Source organism: Barbatula barbatula (genome assembly GCF_947034865.1).
Source record: "Barbatula barbatula genome assembly, chromosome: 3".
In the NCBI taxonomy this organism is placed as follows: domain Eukaryota; kingdom Metazoa; phylum Chordata; class Actinopteri; order Cypriniformes; family Nemacheilidae; genus Barbatula; species Barbatula barbatula.
The window spans coordinates 2474642-2496513 of record NC_136764.1 but is presented as its reverse complement, the minus strand read 5'-3'; the positions used below and the strand labels follow the sequence as shown (position 1 = coordinate 2496513).

The window sequence follows — 21872 nt, the reverse complement described above, 5'->3', positions numbered from 1 at the left end:
TCGACTACAATAAGCAACATAACGATAGTAGTAAACAACATAATGGTATTTGTGTTTTCATTTGTGAGACTTACCCGATTTGTTTCTCAGCTTACAAAACCTGTCACAGCGCCATCTTGACGCTCCTCCCGCTGGATCTTGTTCTCATAGCATCAGAATCAACTCGACATTAGTGATCATACATATATGTGTAAGACATCATATAAAAGTGTAAAGTGTTTATACTTTTATTTGGGAACATTGACAACCAAACGTGTATTTGTAAAAAAAAAGAAAATATACAGGGTGTGCTTTCAGCCGTCGTAATATATTTCTGAAAACAAATCACAATATAAAGACTAAATAGATCATTCCACTCCACCAATAACGTGTTTTTGTTATGCGTGGGCTTTGTTAGTATTCATATTTATATTATTAATCAATACTTTGCAGATTATATGTTAACAGTTATTTGCAGTTTTATTTCAGGAAAGTTGCTGCATCACTGAATCTCTGAGCTTATTAAATCAGTTCATGTTAAAGACAGAACACATGACAGACATATGATGTGTAACTGTGCTCATGTTGATCATAGTCTGAACCATTTGATAAAGAAATGACCAATAAACATATGAACCGTCAGCGGTGATGTCACAGTCTTCAGAGAGAAAAAGGCTCAGATGATCTTTACTGAATGAAGGGAATCCTTTCACTCTTCATGTGATTGTTTCAGTCGAGGCTCAATACTGTAAAACATTGAGAAACATCAGATATGATATTAATATTCACTCATCTCAGTCATTATCAACATCATGTCACAATGACTTTATAATTACAAATCATATTAAATTAATCTGAGAGAGAGAACACAATACAAGAAGTGCAGCCACACCAACATTAACACAAGTGTGAGTACAAAACATTTCTGTCACTTGTTCACTGTAAATAAATCTACTTAATGTCTTGCAAACAAATAGATATTTTTGTATACACTGAATAAAACTAGTCCTAAAACATCTCTAATAAAGTTTATTTTGTTGACTGGATACTTAAAGGAACAGTTCACTCAAAAATGAAAAGACTACTATGGGAGTCAATGGTGACCCACAACGGCTGAGTTACAATATCTCGTGTTTATTTGTGTTCAGCAAAACAAAGAAATGTATTCAGGTTTATAATAACTGGTCCCCAAAAAAGAAAATTATTTAATCATTTACACCTTGTGTCATTCCAAACCTGTATGACTTTATTCTCACAAAAGATATTTTGATAAAACATTTGTCCTCATTGTCTTGTCATTGGTTTTGTATCCATACAATAGAAGTTTATGGCTACAAACTGTGTTTTTGCAGAAGAAAGTAAGGTTGTAAAGTATGGACTTTATATTAGTTAAGTAAACTCAGAGAATGGAGGGACTCCTGCAAAACAGCCTCTTAATATAATAGCATCTAAAACCAAATGATCTATTTTTCATCTATTGCACGAGAGCAACAACAACTAAAATAAAACTATTTTAAAGCGTGAGGTCGCTGGTAGTAAAAGAGCAGCAGGTGGATCTCTACAGCAGCTTTACGTTACTTCAGATCTGAAGCGAGTGTACAGACCAAACTTCACTTGCATTTACAACAAGTCCACTGAAAGTGTCATGAGCACTAATAGATGAAACAGCAGAAACATGTGTCGAGTTTGTTTGTGACGGCCTACGACTTTAGAACAACGTCGATATATTTATTAGCCCACATGACCCGCGACTAGTCGACATCAAGCTTTAAATGAAGTGCCAGAGCATTCATGTCGACTAGTTTGAGCCAAACCCTACAGTGTGGTAATAGTTTATAGAAATATAATGATTTAAAAATAATAAATAACTCACAGTAGTGTCTGTAGTTGACAGTGTGGATCCTTCAGTAGATCAGAGAGCAGCTTCACTCCTGAATCTTCTGGATTATTATATCTCAGATCCAGTTGTGTCAGATGTGAGGGGTTTGATCTCAGAGCTGAAGTCAGAGCAACACAACCTTCAGATCCAATACTGCAGTCAGACAGACTGAAGAGCGAAGAAAATAAATGAAATAATGACAATAACATTTAGACAATAATCTTAAGGATATATTATTTATTGTTCATCAAATGTATCAAATTTTGTCCCTTTTTACAAGATACAAGTAATAAATTAAATGATTGTAAATCACTGTCATTATACAATAATATCATGAATAGTTTCATATATTGAAGTTAGTTATTATAATGATCTCAGTTTGGTGATAATTCTGTATGAATCTGAATCAACAGAGAGTCATTGACTGACAGTCACTGTTGAGTCTCTTACATATAAAGATGATTCTGATAAACTTATGAAGACCTTCATTTACATAATACATACACATGTTTAACTTTATTGCTTTAAGGATTTTCTTACTTTAGTGTCTTCAGTTTACAGTTTGTATTCTTCAGTCCATCAGAGAGCAGCTTCACTCCTGAATCCTTCAGATTATTGAGACTCAGGTTCAGTTCTGTCAGACTTGAGGAGTTTGATCTGAGAACTGACGCCAGTGATGAACAACTTTTCTCTGTCAGATTACAGTCACTCAGACTGAAAGAGAAATAACAAGATAACAGTGAGTCACAATGTTTTTAATACATTTATCATTAAAATAATTTGATCTCATGTATTTTCAATGAAACCCACTTCTAGCATGAGTGACAGAAAACCTCAACAAAACATGAATGTGTGTCTACAGCAAAACAGTGTAATGTTTAACTTCATGCAAATGGAGAGCAACTTTCCATATATTACATTTCTATTTATTCGTTAAAACTTGTATCCAGAGGGATTTACACATGAGATTAATACAAGCAGATCGAGTTTATCCAAGAGAAATCATTTTACAAATAGTGCTGCCACACCACATTTACACAACAAGAGTGAAACAGCAACAATACTTGAAAGTCTCTTGTGATTATAAAAAATAGTGAGTTTATAAACAAAATGATTAAGACCTCTACTGATTTTACAAACACACACGTTATTGCTTTAAGGATTTTCTTACTTTAATGTCTTCAGTTTACAGTTTGTATTCTTCAGTCCATCAGAGAGCAGCTTCACTCCTGAATCCTTCAGATTATTGTCACTCAGGTTCAGTTCTGTCAGACTTGAGGAGTTTGATGTGAGAACTGACGCCAGTGATGAACAACTTTTCTCTTTCAGATTACAGCGACTCAGACTGAAAGAGAAATAACAAGATAACAGTGAGTCACAATGTTAGTAAGACACTTATGACTGTTTTCTGACTGATGGATCTTTCTGGTGTGAATAACGCTGACACAAGGTTCATGTGACAATTAAAATCTCACCGTATCACAAATGTAATACATATAACAATGTTCCAAGAGAAAGACGATAACATTTAAAAAAATCTCATTTATTTTCAATGAAAGCTTAATAACTTGTTGAGTGACAATGACAGTGACATTGCAAAGACAACGCAATCCTGTCGATATGCCTTATTCAACATCCCAAAGGTTAGACCCTATCTCACGGAGAATGCAGCACAACTTCTTGTCCAGGCGCTGGTGATCTCAAGGTTGGACTACTGCAATGCTCTCCTCACTGGTCTTCCTGCAAAGGCTTTCAGCTGGTTCAAAACGGCCCAAAAGGGTTCGTGTGACACCTCTGTTCATCTCTCTCCACTGGCTACCGGTTAAAGCCCGGATCAGATTCAAGTCACTGATGTTTGCCTACAGGACTATCACAGGATCTGCGCCGGCATACTTCCACACCATACTACACTCCTACACCCCATCAAGAACCAGCGGCATCTTGTATTGTCTTCTCATAAGGGCAGAAAATCACTTTCACGCTCATTCTCCTTCACAACTTCTTCCTGATGGAACAGTCTTCCAAATGCGGTTAATAAGTGAAAATAATAAGTTAAATAATCACACCATAATAAAAGCAAAATAACTCAACAAGGCTGAAGTGTGCTCACATAACAACTGCACTCAGCAGGTTAATGAAACAAACAATAGAAGAAAATATAAAGACCGGACCTCTAGGAACTTGAATGTAAGACCCCTGCCCTACAGCATTCAGACAAAACAGTGAAACAAAGTGTGTATAATGATGCTCATTAAAGATCATCTTCATATATTAGACTGCTGTATATTTCTTGTATGTTAGATGTTCAGGTGAATCTTTTTGGATTATCTGGATGTCACAGATTTAGCTTCAACCTCGCCGCTGCTTAATAACAATAAACTTCACTGTGACAAGATGAGACATGTTTTATATTTAATAATGTTTGCTGTTCATTTCATTTAATGTTTGGTGTTTATTTTAGACTCGTACCTGATGAACGTGGTCGTTTGTGGTTGTTATGAAACATCTGTCTGTGTGTTTGAAGCGATTGTCACACACAGTATAAATGACAGATGCTTTAGTAGATATTTGTTGGAGTCGCACTTTTGCTGCAGAGTTAGAGCTTTAAAAACACATTTTAATGGATATGAGGGTTTGTGTTTGTTATCTGTAAGTCTCTGTGCATGTTCATGCATTCATTCAGTGTTTTGGATTCTTGTGAATAATTTGTATATGTAGCAGGGAAAAGTGACAGGGCCCCTTTAAGAGCATTTCCTTAGGGGCGGAGTTGTGCACATGATTAGATTCCCAGGTGCTTTATAAGACCAGAGGAGCAGTTGTTTGCATGGGCTTTGTTTGCTGGTTGAGACTCAAGAAGGTTATCATTGTTGCTACTTTCACTCATTCAGTATTTATTGCCTCTAAAGTGATGTACACACTTTAGTACACCTGTGCGCCTTGTTTGTAGGCTGTTATCCTCCTTTCCTTGTATATGGTTAGAATGAATGATTTCAACCATTTTTGTGGATGTGTCTTAGGCTGGTTTGATCTCCCTGATGGTCGTGGGGCTGGTGGACGCATGTTAGTGACCATTGAAAGTGGTACTGTTCAACCTTTTAGAGCATCGGTAGGGTTTATGTGTATTGGGAGTGATTTAGCTGCGGCAATATATATTTACTTGTGAAGTTGATGATTAGATGATTTTATATTTATCTGATGTAACATTTGGTCTATTTTTGTTCTCCTTAGAATTTCCAGTTTCTTTGCCACTGCTGTCTTTCCTCCCCTTTCGGTTTTATGTAACTTTTTTATTTTCCTTTTTTGGGGGGTTTGCTGGTTAAGGTTGTTTTGATAATTTAATATTGTGACATGTCTAGTACGGCTGGGTATGGCTACTCTTATTAGTCTGCATCAGGGCTGTTTAAACTACAATGGTCCGCTTCCTGAGCATCAGTTTTACTCCGAGAACCAACTCATTTGTTTTATTTTTTTGTCTTTTGTTTAGCGGATCTCTAGGGAGTGCTGGTTGGCACCACACTTGTGTGGTCTCTTTGGTGGATACTCTCCTGTGGTGCTGCCATGTACACTGTGTTGTTCACATTTATTTCTCTTTGGGTGTGCACGTGTGTGTGTGTGTGTGTGCGCGTGTGTGTGTTTCCCTTTTATTAGGCACGTGTACTGGTGAATATCACAGGGGCAATAGTGTGGGCCCATGCCAGTGTCCGGTCAGTCCTCCTCGAGTGTCCGCTAGTTTGTCTTTGGGTTTGTTTCGTCTCTTAAAGTTGGTGTTCTCTATTTTAAGATTACAGCTCCAATGGTGATTACCCTGATTAATAATTCAGGCCTTTTAATAGGGCGTGTCCTTTTCTTTAAGATGTCTGTCAATAAATTGTGAATTTTGTTCTATTTGAGAAACTCGTCTCTATTCCTTCTGTTGATAAGGCACACAATGAATCTGTGTCTATAATTTAACTTCACTCTCCCTGAGTGGGATTAAGGGTGGCGTAGTCAGGCGATGTTGATCGGGCATCTTAATTTTCCAGTGTTTATAGTGCCCTCGTGCTACATTAAGATATAATGTGGTATCATTTATGGTGACGTTACTTAGGAATATCGCTGTTGTTTAGCCGGAGGAAGTTGACATAACCGAGGTTTTGTTAAAACGCCGCCACTGTCAACTACATCAAATTTACACACGAACAAGAGTGAAACAGCAAAACATAAACAGCAAAAATACTCGACAGTCACTTGTGATTATTAAAAAAGTGAGTTTATAACTAAATGATAATTTGATCAGTAACTCACAGTAGTTTCTGTAGTTGACAGTGTGGATCCTTCAGTAGATCAGAGAGCAGCTTCACTCCTGAATCTTCTGGATTATTATAGTTCAGATCCAGTTGTGTCAGATGTGAGGGGTTTGATCTCAGAGCTAAAGTCAGAGCAACACAACCTTCAGATCCAATACTGCAGTGAGACAGACTGAAGAGAGAAGAAAAATGAAATAATGACAATAGTTAGGAGTTAAATTATTTAAGTTAATTATACTTTAATATATTTTTATTATTCATATATTATTATTCATCAATGTATCAAATGATGTCCCTTTTTACAAGATACACATAATAAATTAATTTATTGTAAATCACTATAATATCATGAATAGTTTAATATATTGAAGTTAGTTATTAAAATGATCTCAGTTTGGTGATAATTCTGTATGAATCTGAATCAACAGAGAGTCATTGACTGACAGTTTATTTGTTTATTTAAAAGGATCCCCATTAGCTGACGCCGAAACGACAGCTAGTCTTCCTGGGGTCCAAACAATACATACAAAACCCAGTAATTACAGTCACAATTACTGATAAAAATATCATGTATAATTACACATAAAAAAACAAAATGAAGTAACAATACAAGAAGTACTGATTAAAATAAAAATAATGCAAAACAACATAGCACATAATACAGCCTCATATAACCAATCCTGACGATGTTATTATGTTAAAACAAATACGTTCTTAGTCTTTTTTTGAAAGCAGTTTTTCCCTTAATTTCCCGAACCCCAACTGGAAGATTGTTCCAAAACACAATTGACCTATAAAACACGGTCCTCTTCATAGAGTCAGATTTTGGTATGGGTAAAGAAATCTGTCGACTATTCGCCCCTCTTGTGTAATGAGAATGCATATCTGAATAGTAAATTAAATTGTCATAAAAAAAATTAGGAATCCAAGTGTTAATAATTCTATGAAAATATACTAACATATTACCGGATAGTCTGTGCTTGACCAGCGGCCAAGCCAGACTTTCATGCATCTCAGCGACACTAGTTCTCGGAGAACAACCAAGGACCAGTCTTGCAGCCTTATTTTGAGCCACTTGTAATTTTTTTAAATGACTGCTTGATGCAGCAGACCATACAACAGAACAGTAATCTAAATGACACAAAACCAATGTACAAACAACACGACTAAACACATTTCCGAGTTACTGCAACCGCTCTGCCCATTTTAGCAACAACTTTGTTGATGTGGTCAGACCATGACCATGTAGAATCAAGCCAAAGTCCAAGAAGCTTCACCTTTTTTACTTGCTGTACATTTTGACCATTTACTTGTATATTCATTTTAGGATTATCAGATAATCTATACTTAGAACCAAATATTATACAAGGAGTTTTTAAAATATTAAGGACAAGTTTATTTGTTTTAATCCAGTTATGCAATTTGCTAATCTCACAAGACAGAACCTGATTAAGATCTGAACATGTAGAGGCTGCATAATAAAGAGTAGTATCATCCGCAAACATAGTCAATTTAGCTTCACTGAGTAAATACGGCATATCATTAGTGAAAATTGAAAATAACAAAGGTCCGAGGCAACTTCCTTGAAAAACGCCACAATCCAGGGACTTGCTAGAAGATAATGCACCGTTAAAATAAACTCTTTGCGACCTCTCCGACAAATAGCTCTTAAACCACTTGATAGATGAGGAAGTAAAACCATAACTAATGAGTTTGGAAATCAAAATTTCATGGTCAATCACATCAAAGGCAGCACTGAAGTCTAGTAGTAGTGTACCCACTAGCATTGAGTTATCAATCGATGTTAGCCAGCTATCCGACATTTGTGTCATTGCAGTGCAGGTGGAATGACCATTCCTATAAGCATGCTGAGAATTTGTAGTCAAATCATTGTTAGCAAAGTAACCTTGTACTTGCTCAGATACCATCTTTTCTAGTAATTTACTTAGAATAGGTAAAATGCTAATAGGCCTACTATTTGGACCACAGAAAGTTGATTTTGTGTCTTTGGGTAAGGGGATTATCTTACTCTCCTTCCAAAGTTTTGGGCACACACCACTAATCAGACATCTGTTAAAAATGTGACAAATTGGTTTAGAAATATGTCCAGCTGATAACTTCAACAGCCGACTATCCAAGTTGTCTGTACCAGCAGACCCACCAACAGTCAAAGATCTCAGCAACTTTTCCACCTGCACAACATTAACCTGATGAAATTCAAAACTACACAGTTTATCTTTCATAATACATCTTTCAATTAGCTCATTTGAGTGGGAATCAACAGCGCATTTGATTGTCTCTCTAAGTTTAGAAACCTTATTAACAAAATAGTCATTAAAATAATTTGCAATCTGTATTGGCTTAGTCAAATAAACTCCATTCAATTCAACAAAAGAAGTACAAGTAGATTTTTTCCCCATGATTTCATTGAGTACGTTCCACATTCACTTGCTATCTGTACCACTGTCGTCAATTCTCTTCTGAAAATATTTTTTCTTTTTCGCTCTGTTCTCCTTGGTCACCTGATTCCTTAGAGTACAAGTAAATTTTCTGTCCTCAAAGGAGTCAGAAAGAACCGCAACCTTTTTAGCCTCTTCCCTTTGAGCCATTAAGCTCCTTAACTCAGTATCAACCCAAGGAGCACTTTTGGCTTTAACTGTGAATTTCTTTAGTGGGGCATGATAGTTAACAACTCTCATAAAACAATCCATAAATAAATTAAGGGATACATCCACATCATCAATGTCACTTATCAAATTCCATTTAATCTTATCCAAGTCATTTAGAAAACACTCCTCATTAAATACCCTATAAGATCTATTCATAATAATTTTAGGACAGGCTCTAGGTAGCTTAGTTTTCCTGGAGACAGCAATACAGTTGTGATCACTAAAGCCAACTGTTACAGAAATAGGCGTTGAGCACATATCAGGATTATTAGTGTAAATGTGATCAATACATTTTGATGTTAAAGATCCTGTATTATTACTAGAAACTCTTGTTGGTTGATCTATTAATTGAGATAAACCACAGGTGTCTGTCATGGTTTTAATCTTATTCTTCAGAGGACAAGTATCAGACAGCCAATCAATATTTAGATCACCCAGCCAGTATAACTCTCTGTTTTCTTCAGTCACCTTATCTAGCATATTACATAAACCATTTACATACTCTATCCTGGCACTAGGTGGCCTATAACAACACCCAATAATAATTGGTTTTAGATGTGGAAGATGTACCTGTAACCATAACACTTCAACATCAACAACCATTAAGTCATGTCTCATTTTAACAGGGAAATGATCCCGTATATAAATGGCAACACCACCTCCAAACCTGTTTCGATCATTTCTATAAATAGAAAACCCCCCTATATCAACATCTGAATTGTCTATGAAGTGATCCAGATGAGTTTCGGAAATCATTAGTATGTCTATTTTGTTTAGTTGCAAAAATAAAGACAAGTCTTGAATTTTGTTCCTTAGACTACATATATTAATATGTGCGAGTATTAAACCTTTACGTAGTTTATTTATACTGGTCATCTTAGTTAAAAGTAAATAAGTCCTATATTATAATCTGGTTGAATATCTTGTACCCTAGGTTAGTTTATCTACATCAAATAGGCTACGTACATATACGTCCTGCACACAAACACACACACATGTAAACAACCATATTTAAAATTGAGCTTAAAGCTCATTAGGCCGATAACTGACTTTGTCCGTTCCTTGGGGTAATGATCAGTTTATCATACTTCAAACTCGCTTTATCCCCTCTCTCTCTGGCAGCTTTCACCTTCGGCCACAACTCTTTCCTCCTCAGTTGCACAGCTTCCGAGAAATCTTCGTTAATGTATCAATCTTAGTGCCCTTTAATTTCTTGGCAGAAGAAAGAATCAGCTCTCTATCTTTAATGCGAAGAAGTTTAACAACGATTTTCCTTGGCCATTCCCTCTCCTGAAACTGACCAAGTCTCTGGGCACGCTCAATGTCCATATTTATTCCATCTAAGCCCAAGTTTTTTGAAAACATTTCTCGCACCTTTTTCTCTGATTCACACCAATTCTCTCCTTTCTCGTCAGCAATGCCATCGATTACAATATTTGTTCTCCTGCTCTGGTTTTCAATGTACTCAAGCTTGTTAACCATTGCATCCAATTCCTGCTTGGAGGTAGTGATGTTTGTCTCAAACGCCCTTATCTTTGACTCGATCTCCTTGCATCCCATCTTCTCTTCTTCAAACTTTGATTGGGTAAATTCCAAGCTGGTCTTCAGCTCCTGTACTTCTCTGATAACACCATCCAATCTTTTGTTAGTTCCATCCATGATCAGCTGAATGAAACATTTGAAGTTCTCTTGCTGCTGCAATAAAATATCTTTATAGATCTCTCTCTGCCCGTCCATTAACTGAGAGAGTACACTCATTGTGACAACAGCATCCTCCTCACTAGGAGATGTTTTAGCATTTTTAGGAGGCATGATGTGTCTTACCAGGATGTACCGGGAATTGATGAAAGTTGCAAATATTGATGGTGACAGATCTGTTTGTCCAGTCCTGGTAGGCCCAAAAGCCCAACCACTTGGGCTACAGCACAAGCTCAGCAGATAGTGGAAATATTGTCCCCAATTCTGAGACGCAATTTAAATAAAATGCCACTTGTGTCAATTAACCACTGAATTTGAGAATATCAGAAAGGATTCAGTAGATTTTTGTTAGATTCTAAGAGACCAGGTTCATAATACACACACATGTTTAACTTTATTGCTTTAAGGATTTTCTTACTTTAATGTCTTCAGTTTACAGTTTGTATTCTTCAGTCCATCAGAGAGCAGCTTCACTCCTGAATCCTTCAGATTATTGTCACTCAGGTTCAGTTCTGTCAGACTTGAGGAGTTTGATCTGAGAACTGACGCCAGTGATGAACAACTTTTCTGTGTCAGATTACAGAGACTCAGACTGAAAGAGAAATAACAAGATAACAGTGAGTCACAATGTTAGTAAGACACTTATGACTGTTTTCTGACTGCATGATGGATCTTTCTGATGTGAATAACGCTGCACTTGCCACAGAGATGAATAACAGTCAAAGCCTTAACAGATGGATCGTTAATGATCACTTCTGATCTCATTTCTATGTTTCAGGATATCGTATGAAGCATCAAGGTGTCAGGAACGTGTTGAGGGAACAAGGACAGAGAACCCAAGTGCAGACAGCGGGGTCAGAGGTCAAACCTTTCTGATCCGCGTGCGCTGCTTCTCTCCACCAAAGACACGCCGCATGAAGAGCAGCAGACACGTGTTCATGTTAACAACAGTAGTGCAGACACGCAGAGCAGGTCAAAAGACTCACAACAATAAACTAAATACAGCAACTTTAAAGGATTTCTATCTGTCAGTCTGTTTGATAAAAGTCTCCAACCTTTCCACCAGATTTGTGATATTTTATGAACCACAACCTTTTTATCTATATTGAGCATTAGCATTATTGATCAGCATGTAAACATTTGTGACCCTGTGAAAACCCAAACTAAAGTCTCAAAAATCTAACTTATTATAACAAGCATCAAATATTAATTTCAAGCATTAATTTCATGATTTTATGTAGAAAGCAATGAAATAAAATTTGCTTTTCACAAGCAGCGTCACATTTAGTAATGAACAAGGATCTAATAGTGAACTGATTTAAAGACAGAAGTAGTTCTGGTATGAAGGGCATGAAAAGGCTTATTTAGTAAGTAAATTAGTTTTCTGTTTATGATGAGAGCATTTTAATAGTTACATTACATTTGTTGTTTGAATGTTGTCAGTAGTTTTATATTAACAGATATCAATTATCAGACTTCTATTAAGAGGACATTCCCCTCTCCACAGAACCTACAATACATAGATACATACTGTGGATATCAAAATATTAAATAAATGGCCTGATGAAAGATCATATATATACACACAAGGGGGCTTAATTTATTAAATATTTACTAATTTTCAGAAAATATTGTCTGGATTATTGTTGGAAGAAAATATAAAGATCGGAGCTCTAGGAACTTGAATGTAAGACCCCTGCCCTACAGCATTCAGACAAAACAGTGAAACAAAGTGTGTATAATGATGCTCAGTAAAATAGAAGAAACTATTTGAGAAATCCCTTACAGGTGTTTAATAAAAAGTGTATGGTGAGGTAAGAGGTAGCAGTGAGGTCTTTAATGTCGACAAATGGCAATAAATTGGCAATTATTTTTTATTTTAACAGTCACATTACAATCTCATCTGCTCAAGTCAGATGTATAAATATTGAAATATAAATAATATTTGTCACGTTAACTGTGAATAATTAAAACTGTACTCCATGTGCCAGTGTTGCGCAGTCGCAGTTCATTGCACTAAATATCTGTTTTGGATTATCTGGATGTCACAGATTTAGCTTCAACCTCGCCGCTGCTTAATAACAATAAACTTCACTGTGACAAGGTGAGACATGTTTTATATTTAATAATGTTTCCTGTTCATTTCATTTAATGTTTGGTGTTTATTTTAGACTCGGACCTGATGAACGTGGTCGTTTGTAGTTATGAAACATCTGTCTGTGGGTTTGAAGCGATTGTCACACACAGTATAAATGACAGATGCTTTAGTAGATATTTGTTGGAGTCGCACTTTTGCTGCAGAGTTAGAGCTTTAAAAACACATTTTAATGGATATGAGGGTTTGTGTTTGTTATCTGTAAGTCTCTGTAAATGTTCATGCATTCATTCAGTGTTTTGGATTCTTGTGAAGGATTTGTTTAGATATGATGTGGTATCATTTATGGTGACGTTACTTTGGAATATCGCTGTTGTTTGGCCGGAGAAAATTTTGCCATAACCGAGGTTTTGTTGAAACGCCGCAACTGTCAACTACATCAAATTTACACACGAACAAGAGTGAAACAGCAAAACATGAACAACAAAAATACTCGACAGTCACTTGTGATTATTAAAAAGTGAGTTTATGAACAAAACTATAATTTGATCAGTAACTATGAACAAAACTATAATTTGATCAGTAACTCACAGTAGTGTCTGTAGTTGACAGTGTGGATCCTTCAGTAGATCAGAGAGCAGCTTCACTCCTGAATCTTTTGGATTATTATATCTCAGATCCAGTTGTGTCAGATGTGAGGGGTTTGATCTCAGAGCTGAAGTCAGAGCAACACAACCTTCAGATCCAATACTGCAGTAAGACAGACTGAAGAGAGAAGAAAATAAATGAAATAATGACAATAACATTTAGACAATAATTAATAGAGTAATTATTTAATATAGTTAATTATACTTTATTAAATATATTATTCAATTTATTATTCATCAATTAATCAAATTATGTCCCTTTTTACAAGATACAAGTAATAAATTAAATGATTGTAAATCACAATAATATCATGAATAGTTTAATATATTGAAGTTAGTTATTAAATGATCTCAGTTTGGTGATAATTCTGTATGAATCTGAATCAACAGAGAGTCATTGACTGACAGTCACTGTAGAGTCTCTTACATATAAAGATGATTCTGATAAACTTATGAAGACCTTCATTAACATAATACATACACATGTTTAACTTTATTGCTTTAAGGATTTTCTTACTGTATTGTCTTCAGTTTACAGTTTGTATTCTTCAGTCCATCAGAGAGCAGCTTCACTCCTGAATCCTTCAGTTTATTGACACTCAGGTTCAGTTCTGTCAGACTTGAGGAGTTTGATCTGAGAACTGACGCCAGTGATGAACAACTTTTCTCTGTCAGATTGCAGACACTCAGACTGAAAGAGAAATAACAAGATAACAGTGAAGATATAAACACAACAAGAGATAATGTTTGAACAATGAGAATCATCTGCACAAGAGCTGAAGCAACATCTGCACCTGATAGAGAATCACTGCAAGAACTGAACCCTGACAGACGATTATAAATAAAAAAAAATGAATGAAAATCAGAAAAAGCCACAAGAGAGCAGCTCTCACTCTATAGATGCAGTGAACAATTCCATCATGTTTTATTGTGTCTCTGTAGGACATTAACTACAGTAATGTGGACTGTTAGATGTTCAGGTGAAACTGCAGGTAAATGACTCACTCAGCTGTTCTGGATGCTTTGATCACTGGCAGAAGCCTCAGAAGACATTTATCTGATGGATCATATTTACTCAGATTAAACTCATCCAGCTTCTCTTCTGAGTTCAGTAACACAAACACCAGAGCCGACCACTGAGCAGGAGAGAGACGGACTCCAGTAAGACTAGACTCATCTCCTCTGTTCACATATGTTTGTACTTCCTGCACTAGAGAATGATCATTGAGTTCATTCAGACAGTGAAACAGATTGATGGATTTCTCTGGAGAGAGATTCTCTCTGATCTTCATCTTAATGTACTCGACTATTTCCTGTTTACTGTCAGAGCTTCTTCCTGTCTGTGTCATCAGATCTCGTAAGATTGTCTGACTGGACTCCAGTGAGAGACCCAGAAGAAATCTGAGGTAAAGATCCAGGTGTCCGTTCTCACTCTGTAAGGCCTTGTCCACTTCACTCTTCAGTAAATCACTCATGTTTGATCTCAATCCGCTGAAGTTTTCTGATGTTTGCTGAAGAAATGACAGAAACTTGAATAAAGCAGCGAGAAACTCCTGAATGCTCAGATGCACAAAGCTGAACACCTTCCCCAGGTTCAGTCCAAACTCCTCTCTGAAGATCTGAGTACAAACTCCTGAGTACACTGACGCTTCTCTGACATCAATGTCACACTCTCTCAGATCCTCCTCATAGAAGATCAGGTTTCCTTTCTCCAGCTGTTGAAAAGCCAGTTTTCCCAGAGACTCAAGACTCTTTCTAGCCTGCTGAAGATCTACCTCACATTTCCCATCATACTTCTGACTCTTCAGTTTGATCTGAAACATCAGGAAGTGTGTGAACATGTGAGTGAGAGTCTTGGGGATCTGTGCTGGACTCTCTGCTTCACTCAACATTCTCTGGAGAACAGTGGCTGAAATCCAGCAGAAGACTGGGATGTGACACATGATGTACAGACTTCTGGATGATTTCATGTGTGTGATGATTCTGTTGGCCAGACTCTCATCATTGATTCTCTTCCTGAAATACTCGTCCTTCTGAGGGTCATTGAATCCTCGTACATCTGTGATCAGATCAACACACTCAGGAGGAATCTGATTGGCTGCTGCTGGTCGAGAGGTGATCCAGATCAGAGCAGAAGGAAGCAGATTCCCCTTGATGAGGTTTGTCAGCAGCACATCCACTGACGCTGATTCTCTGACATCAAACAAACTCGGATTCTTTGAGAAATCTAGAGGAAGACGACACTCATCCAGACCATCAAAGATAAACACAACTTTATAATCATCAAAGTCTGTCGATCTCAGTTCTGTTGTATCTGTGAAGAACTGATGAAGAAGATCCATCAGACTGATATTTGTCTGTTTGATCAGATTCAGTTCTCTGAAAGGAAGTGGAAATATGAAGTGAAGATCTTGATTTGTTTTTTCTTCAGCCCAATCCAGAATGAACTTCTGCACAGAGACTGTTTTTCCAATTCCAGCGACTCCTTTAGTCAGCACACTTCTGATGGGTTTGTTTAGTTCAGGTGAGACTTTAAAGATGTCATTACATTTGATTTGTGTTTCTTGTGTCTCTGATCTTCTGGATGCCGTCTCAATCTGTCTCACCTCATGTTCATTATTGATGTCTTCACTCCCTCCCTCTGTGATGTACAGCTCTGTGTAGATCTCATTCACAAGTGTTGAGCTTCCTTGACTTGAGATTCCTTCATTCATTCTCTGGAATTTCTCTTTTAGTCTGGATTTATGTTTCTTCGTGTATAAAGGGGCCAATTCTGATAAACAAAGGGAATATAAATAAAAATACATGTTTACGATTAGAAAATCCTTAATTCTACAGTATGTACAATGTAAAAACAAACATATTTTTTTCTTATTTAATATCATTTTAATATAGTAAAGCTCTCTATGCTTATTAAACCAAATGAATATTTTTGGCTTATTTTTATATTATATTTGACCTTAAGAGTGTTTTAAGATTTTGCTGATCATGACATTAGATGAACACAAAAAGCTTCATGGTTCTATTGTGTTGATTTATTAACTGTAAATGTATTTTCACTAATAATCTTCAGTAAATACAGACACTGTGTCTGTTCGTCTGAAGGTAAAGTGATGTCATAGTCACATGACTGAGAGCTCTTACTGGTCTGTAGTTTGTAAGCGAGGTCTGTCTGCTTCATCTTCCTCAGGACGTTCAGTGTGATCTTCAGAAACATCTCTCTGATCTGATCTTCATCATCCTCCTTTTCTCTCTCAGAGCATGATGGGTAATCTGGACTCAATAGACTCTTGAAGATCTTCAGCTCTTTCTTCATCAGAGAGATGAGTTTGTGCTCAATCTTCTGAAAACATTGTTCAAACACAGATGATTTTGTTTTCTTATGAAGGCAGAAAAAGGTTTTAATGCTCATTTTAGTGAACACAGTTTTTTCTAAATTGCTTGAACCTCATTTCATGAAACCTGTAACACATTTAAACACTATAAACACACATCAAAACTACACAAACAAAATCATATTTTCTTTAATTCATATTTTGCCTTCAAATGATTCTCAAAGCATCAAATACACATCAGCATTGATAACACACTGAGATCTATTTCAAATCAATATGATCGTGACTTCTTACTACAATGAATCAGTTTGAAACTAAACATCTAAACATGTTTCAGAATCATCAGTAATAATAACAGTAATCTGTGTAAAGCTGCAGTACGACTGACAGTAAAAGAATCTCATGAAACGCCCCTTAAACATACAGCTTTGATTTTGGCCTTAGAAACATATTTTGGGGTAATAATATTATATTTTAATAATTAATATTTATTCATATTTATATATACATGGTTGCTACACAGTAGTTGCTTATATACACACAGACACACACAAACACACACAAACACACAGACACACACAGACACACACAGACACACACAGACACACACACACACACACACACACACACACACACACACACACACACAGACACACACAAACACACACAAACACAAACACACAGACACACACAAACACACAGACACACACACACACACACACACACACACACACACACACACACACACACACACACACACAGACACACACACACACACACACACACACACACACACAGACACACACACACAAACACACACACAAACACAAACACACAGACACACACACACACACACACACACACACACAGACACACACAAACACACACACAAACACAAACACACAGACACACACACACACACAGACACACACACACACACACACACACACACACACACACACACAGACACACACAAACACACACACACACAAACACAAACACACAGACACACACAAACACACAGACACACACACACACACACACACACACACACACACACACACACACACTCACCTGGAAAACAGACTCCATGTGCTTCCCTCTGAATGAGACATTTGTTGTGTTTCTGTAATGTAACAATAAATGAAATATGTGTTTCATACAGTGAACACATGGATTAATGTGTCAAGTCAAGTCAAGTCAGCTTTATTTATATAGCGCTTTTTACAATTTTCATTGTTACAAAGCAGCTGTACAAGAAAAAAATGACTATAAGTAAAACATAAAAGGTTATGGAATTCAAAACACAGGTCAAATATCAGACACACAATAAATTCCTATATGCAGTGTTAATTAAATAAGACAACCAAATTCTAGCAGCCCCCCCGGCCAGGCAAAACAGTGCAAAACAGTATGCAAACGGTGGCGAGGAACCCAAAACTCCATTGGAGGAGAAAAAAAACCTCGGAGGGAAACCAGGCCTAACCAGGGGATTCCAGTTCCCCTCTGGCAAAAACTGCAGCCTCTGCACAAGCTCAACAGTGCTTGCACAACAAGGCGAAAATAAAAAAAAATTAGATTTAAAATTATCATTAATAATCTAATAGTGGCTGAAGTTTTGTAGGGACGTCACTTCCTTCGTCCAGCATTTGTCAGGTCTAGGAATGGATTGCGCCCTGCCCGCTCCGCTCTTGTAACCTTGGAACAATGAGACAAGACTGGCTGAGAGTAGAGTACTGTTCTGCACTCTTTGATGCAACAAATGCATCAGTTGTTATTGGAAGTGTCCCTGGTTCCGGTTGATCTAACTAGTGCAGCCTAGATCTTTGAAATACATGTATTATGATAATCTAGTGTATGCAAGATTAAAAAGATGCGTCTTTAGTCTAGATTTAAACTGACAGAGTGTGTCCGCCTCCCGGACATTGCAGGGAAGACTGTTCCAAAGTTTAGGCGCTAGATAAGAAAAGGATCTGCCGCCTGCACTTGATTTTGAAATTCTAGGTATTACCAACTGACCTGACGCCTGAGAGCGTAGTGCACGTGATGGACTATAATACGTAAGAAGTTCTCTCAAGTAGTGAGGAGCTAAACCATGCAAGGCTTTATAGGTAATAAGCAAGATTTTAAAATGTATGCGATGCTTTATAGGTAACCAGTGCAAGGTTGACAGAATCGGGCTAATATGCTCATACTTTTTTGTACGTGTAAGAACTCGAGCTGCCGCATTTTGGACCAGTTGGAGTTTTTGTAATAGGCCTGCAGGGCAACCACCTAATAGTGCATTACAGTAATCTAGTCTTGATGTCATAAAGGCATGTATAAGCTTCTCCGCATCTGATGATGACAGCATATGACGTAATTTTGATATATTTTTAAGATGGAAAAACGCAATCTTACAGGTGTTGGCGACCTGGTTCTCAAATGACAGAGTACTATCGAATATAAAGCCAAGATTCTTAGCTGAAGATGAGGGTTTTATGGAACATCCATCAATAGTTAAGCAGTATTCTTGGTTGTTACGTAGGGCGGTTTTCGGTCCGATAAGTAACACTTCAGTTTTGTCCGAGTTCAGTAATAAAAAATTGCTACTCATCCACTTTTTTATATCGACAATGCATTCCACTATTCGATGGAATTGCTGTGTTTCGTGAGGCTTCGAGGAAATATAAAGTTGCGTATCATCAGCATAGCAGTGAAAGCTTATTCCGTGTCGCTTTATTATATCTCCTAGGGGTAACATGTATAATGCGAAGAGCATAGGCCCTAGTACTGAGCCCTGTGGTACACCGTACTGGACTTGCGATTTGCGTGATACCTCATTGTTTATTTTTACATATTGGAAACGGTCGCATAAATAAGATCTAAGCCATTTCAAAGCTATTTCCTTAATACCGACATCATTTTCAAGTCTATGTAGGAGCATGCTGTGGTCAATGGTGTCGAATGCAGCACTAAGATCTAGCAGCACCAATAAGGAGATACAACCTCGGTCGGACGCCATAAACAGATCATTTGTAACTCTAATCAGAGCAGTCTCTGTACTGTGATGTGCTCTAAATCCAGACTGGAAATCTTCATTAATCTCATTCCTTTGGAGGAAGGAACATATTTGAGTTGAGACTACTTTTTCCAGAACCTTAGATAAGAAAGGTAGATTCGAAATAGGTCTATAGTTAACTAGTTCTCCAGGGTCCAGATGGGGTTTTTTGACAAGGGGCCTTATAACAGCCACTTTATATGCTTTAGGCACATGTCCTAATGTCAGAGATGAGTTAATAATGCTAAGTAGAGGATCTATAATTTCTGGGAGCATCTCTTTCAGAAGATTTGTAGGTATAGGGTCTAGCATGCATGTAGTCGATTTAGATGATCTAATGATTTTCGATAGTTCATCGTGATCTATAGTAGAAAATAAACATAGTTTCTCCTTAGGGGTGCTGTAGTAAGTCGTTTGTTCAGCGGGTTTCGCATCTGGTTGCATAGTTATAATTTTCTCTCGAATATCTTGGATTTTATTTGTGAAATAGTTCATAAATTCATCACTGCTATGCTGGTATACAGCATCAGAAGTCGCAGACGATTTATTTTTGGTTAATTTAGCCACTGTATCAAATAAAAACCTAGGGTTATTTTGGTTTTCTTCTATTAATGATGAAATGTAGGCGGATCGAGACGTTTTTAGGGCTTTCCTGTATTTTTTTGTACTATCCTTCCAGGCAGTACGAAATACCTCTAATTTAGTCTTTTTAAAGTTGCGCTCCATTTTTCGTGCCGCTTTCTTTAGAGCCTGAGTGTGTTCATTTTTCCACGGTGTCGGTCTGTCATTTTTAATCTTCTTTAAGCGCAAGTGTGTATCTGTCAGTAAAGTGTTCAGTGAATATCTGCAGTAACATCAACAGCACAGACTCAGATCAGAGAATAAAGACTGATGAAGTGATTTACTCGTCTAAACCATCAGACTGTTCTCACCTCACATCTGGATCATCACAGTCACCTGAACTGAAGTAAAGTGGAGGACCCATTGATGCTTCACTCTTCATGGACACACAGCTGGGTTTAGGAGATTCTCCACCAGTCAAACTAAAACAACATTACAACACTTTACTTCATGTTCAGTGTTATGCATTATTCAATAAAGCACTTTTATTAATGAGATATTTCACCCAATAATAATACTTTATATAAATGATAAAAACATATTTCAATATAATTCATAAAAATATAATTTGTAAATGTGTATAAACGTTACACACATTTACAAAATGTCTCTACATGTTAATGATTATAAAACCAGAAATAATAAATGAAACTTAACTGAAACTATTTAAACTAAAGTAAGTTATTAAACACAAACTCTTACATCTGTCAGATCAAAACACATCTAACTATAGACAATAAAACATTTTTGTTTATTAAAATCGTTCATTTCTCACCTTTTGGTCTTTTTGGAGAGATTCATGATGAACACACAGTGTCAGAATATAAAGAGTTAATCTCAAACCTTTAAACAAAATACTGATGTGTTATGTGTCATCTCAGAAATACACACTTCTTTCCCATCAGTCCGTCCACAACATTGAGCTTCACATTTGCTCTTAACAGTGAAACTAAGTTTTCAAAACGTCACTTTTAATGTTTTAAGTTTATAAACACACTTCCTGATTCCAGAAACAACACAATATTCAAGACAGTTCTTCAAGCAATAAACTTAATGTGATGTTCAGATCAAGACGATATTAAATCTACTGAATAAACATGAGGCTGTTTTTACTTACTGTGTTTTTAGCTTCTTTATGGTTTATTTTCTTGAACGAGGCTTTGCTGTAAAATGGCTCAGGCACGACAGGCTTGTTCAACAGTCAGATGATATCAAAGTTCATTCAGACCGAAGTCCACTAGTTAGTGACCCCTGTGCTAAAGGTTCTTCCTCATGTAGGCAGTAGTGTGACGTCTCTCCAGGAACCTGCTGAGTGAAACTCTTCACAATATGAATACTTATGAAGTTTATTCTCCAGTGACGCTCTTTCTCCAGTATGGATTATGTGATGCTGCTTAACTGGCTCTAATACTCACACCACACTCAAACACTTCACTTCTCTTCATTATGGATTTATTAGCAATTCTTACCATCGTCATTCAATAAAAAACATATTCCACAAAAAGGCTTTACATGGTTTTCTCTGTTTATTGAAAATACATGTTTTATCACTCATAACAGATAAATGGTGTTTCTCCAGAATGTGAGCACATATTGAAGGTCTGGGAACCATGATGGCTTTGA

General features: G+C 36.8%; 1 protein-coding gene across 1 annotated transcript; it reads right to left on the bottom strand.

The window, feature by feature from the left end:
• Positions 1–204: 204 nt before the first annotated feature.
• Positions 205–21473, bottom strand: LOC306891686 (NLR family CARD domain-containing protein 3-like). Its single transcript, XM_079452154.1, has 14 exons — positions 21367–21473; positions 21025–21092; positions 20561–20671; positions 17663–17714; positions 16398–16596; positions 14259–16026; positions 13771–13944; positions 13198–13371; positions 10930–11103; positions 6143–6316; positions 3030–3203; positions 2399–2572; positions 1853–2026; positions 205–725 (listed from the first exon to the last, which is right to left on the bottom strand). Exons 2-14 carry the CDS (start codon positions 21048–21050, stop codon positions 689–691), a joined length of 3411 nt encoding a protein of 1136 aa, XP_079308280.1. The 5' UTR covers positions 21051–21092; positions 21367–21473; the 3' UTR covers positions 205–688.
• Positions 21474–21872: the final 399 nt, after the last annotated feature.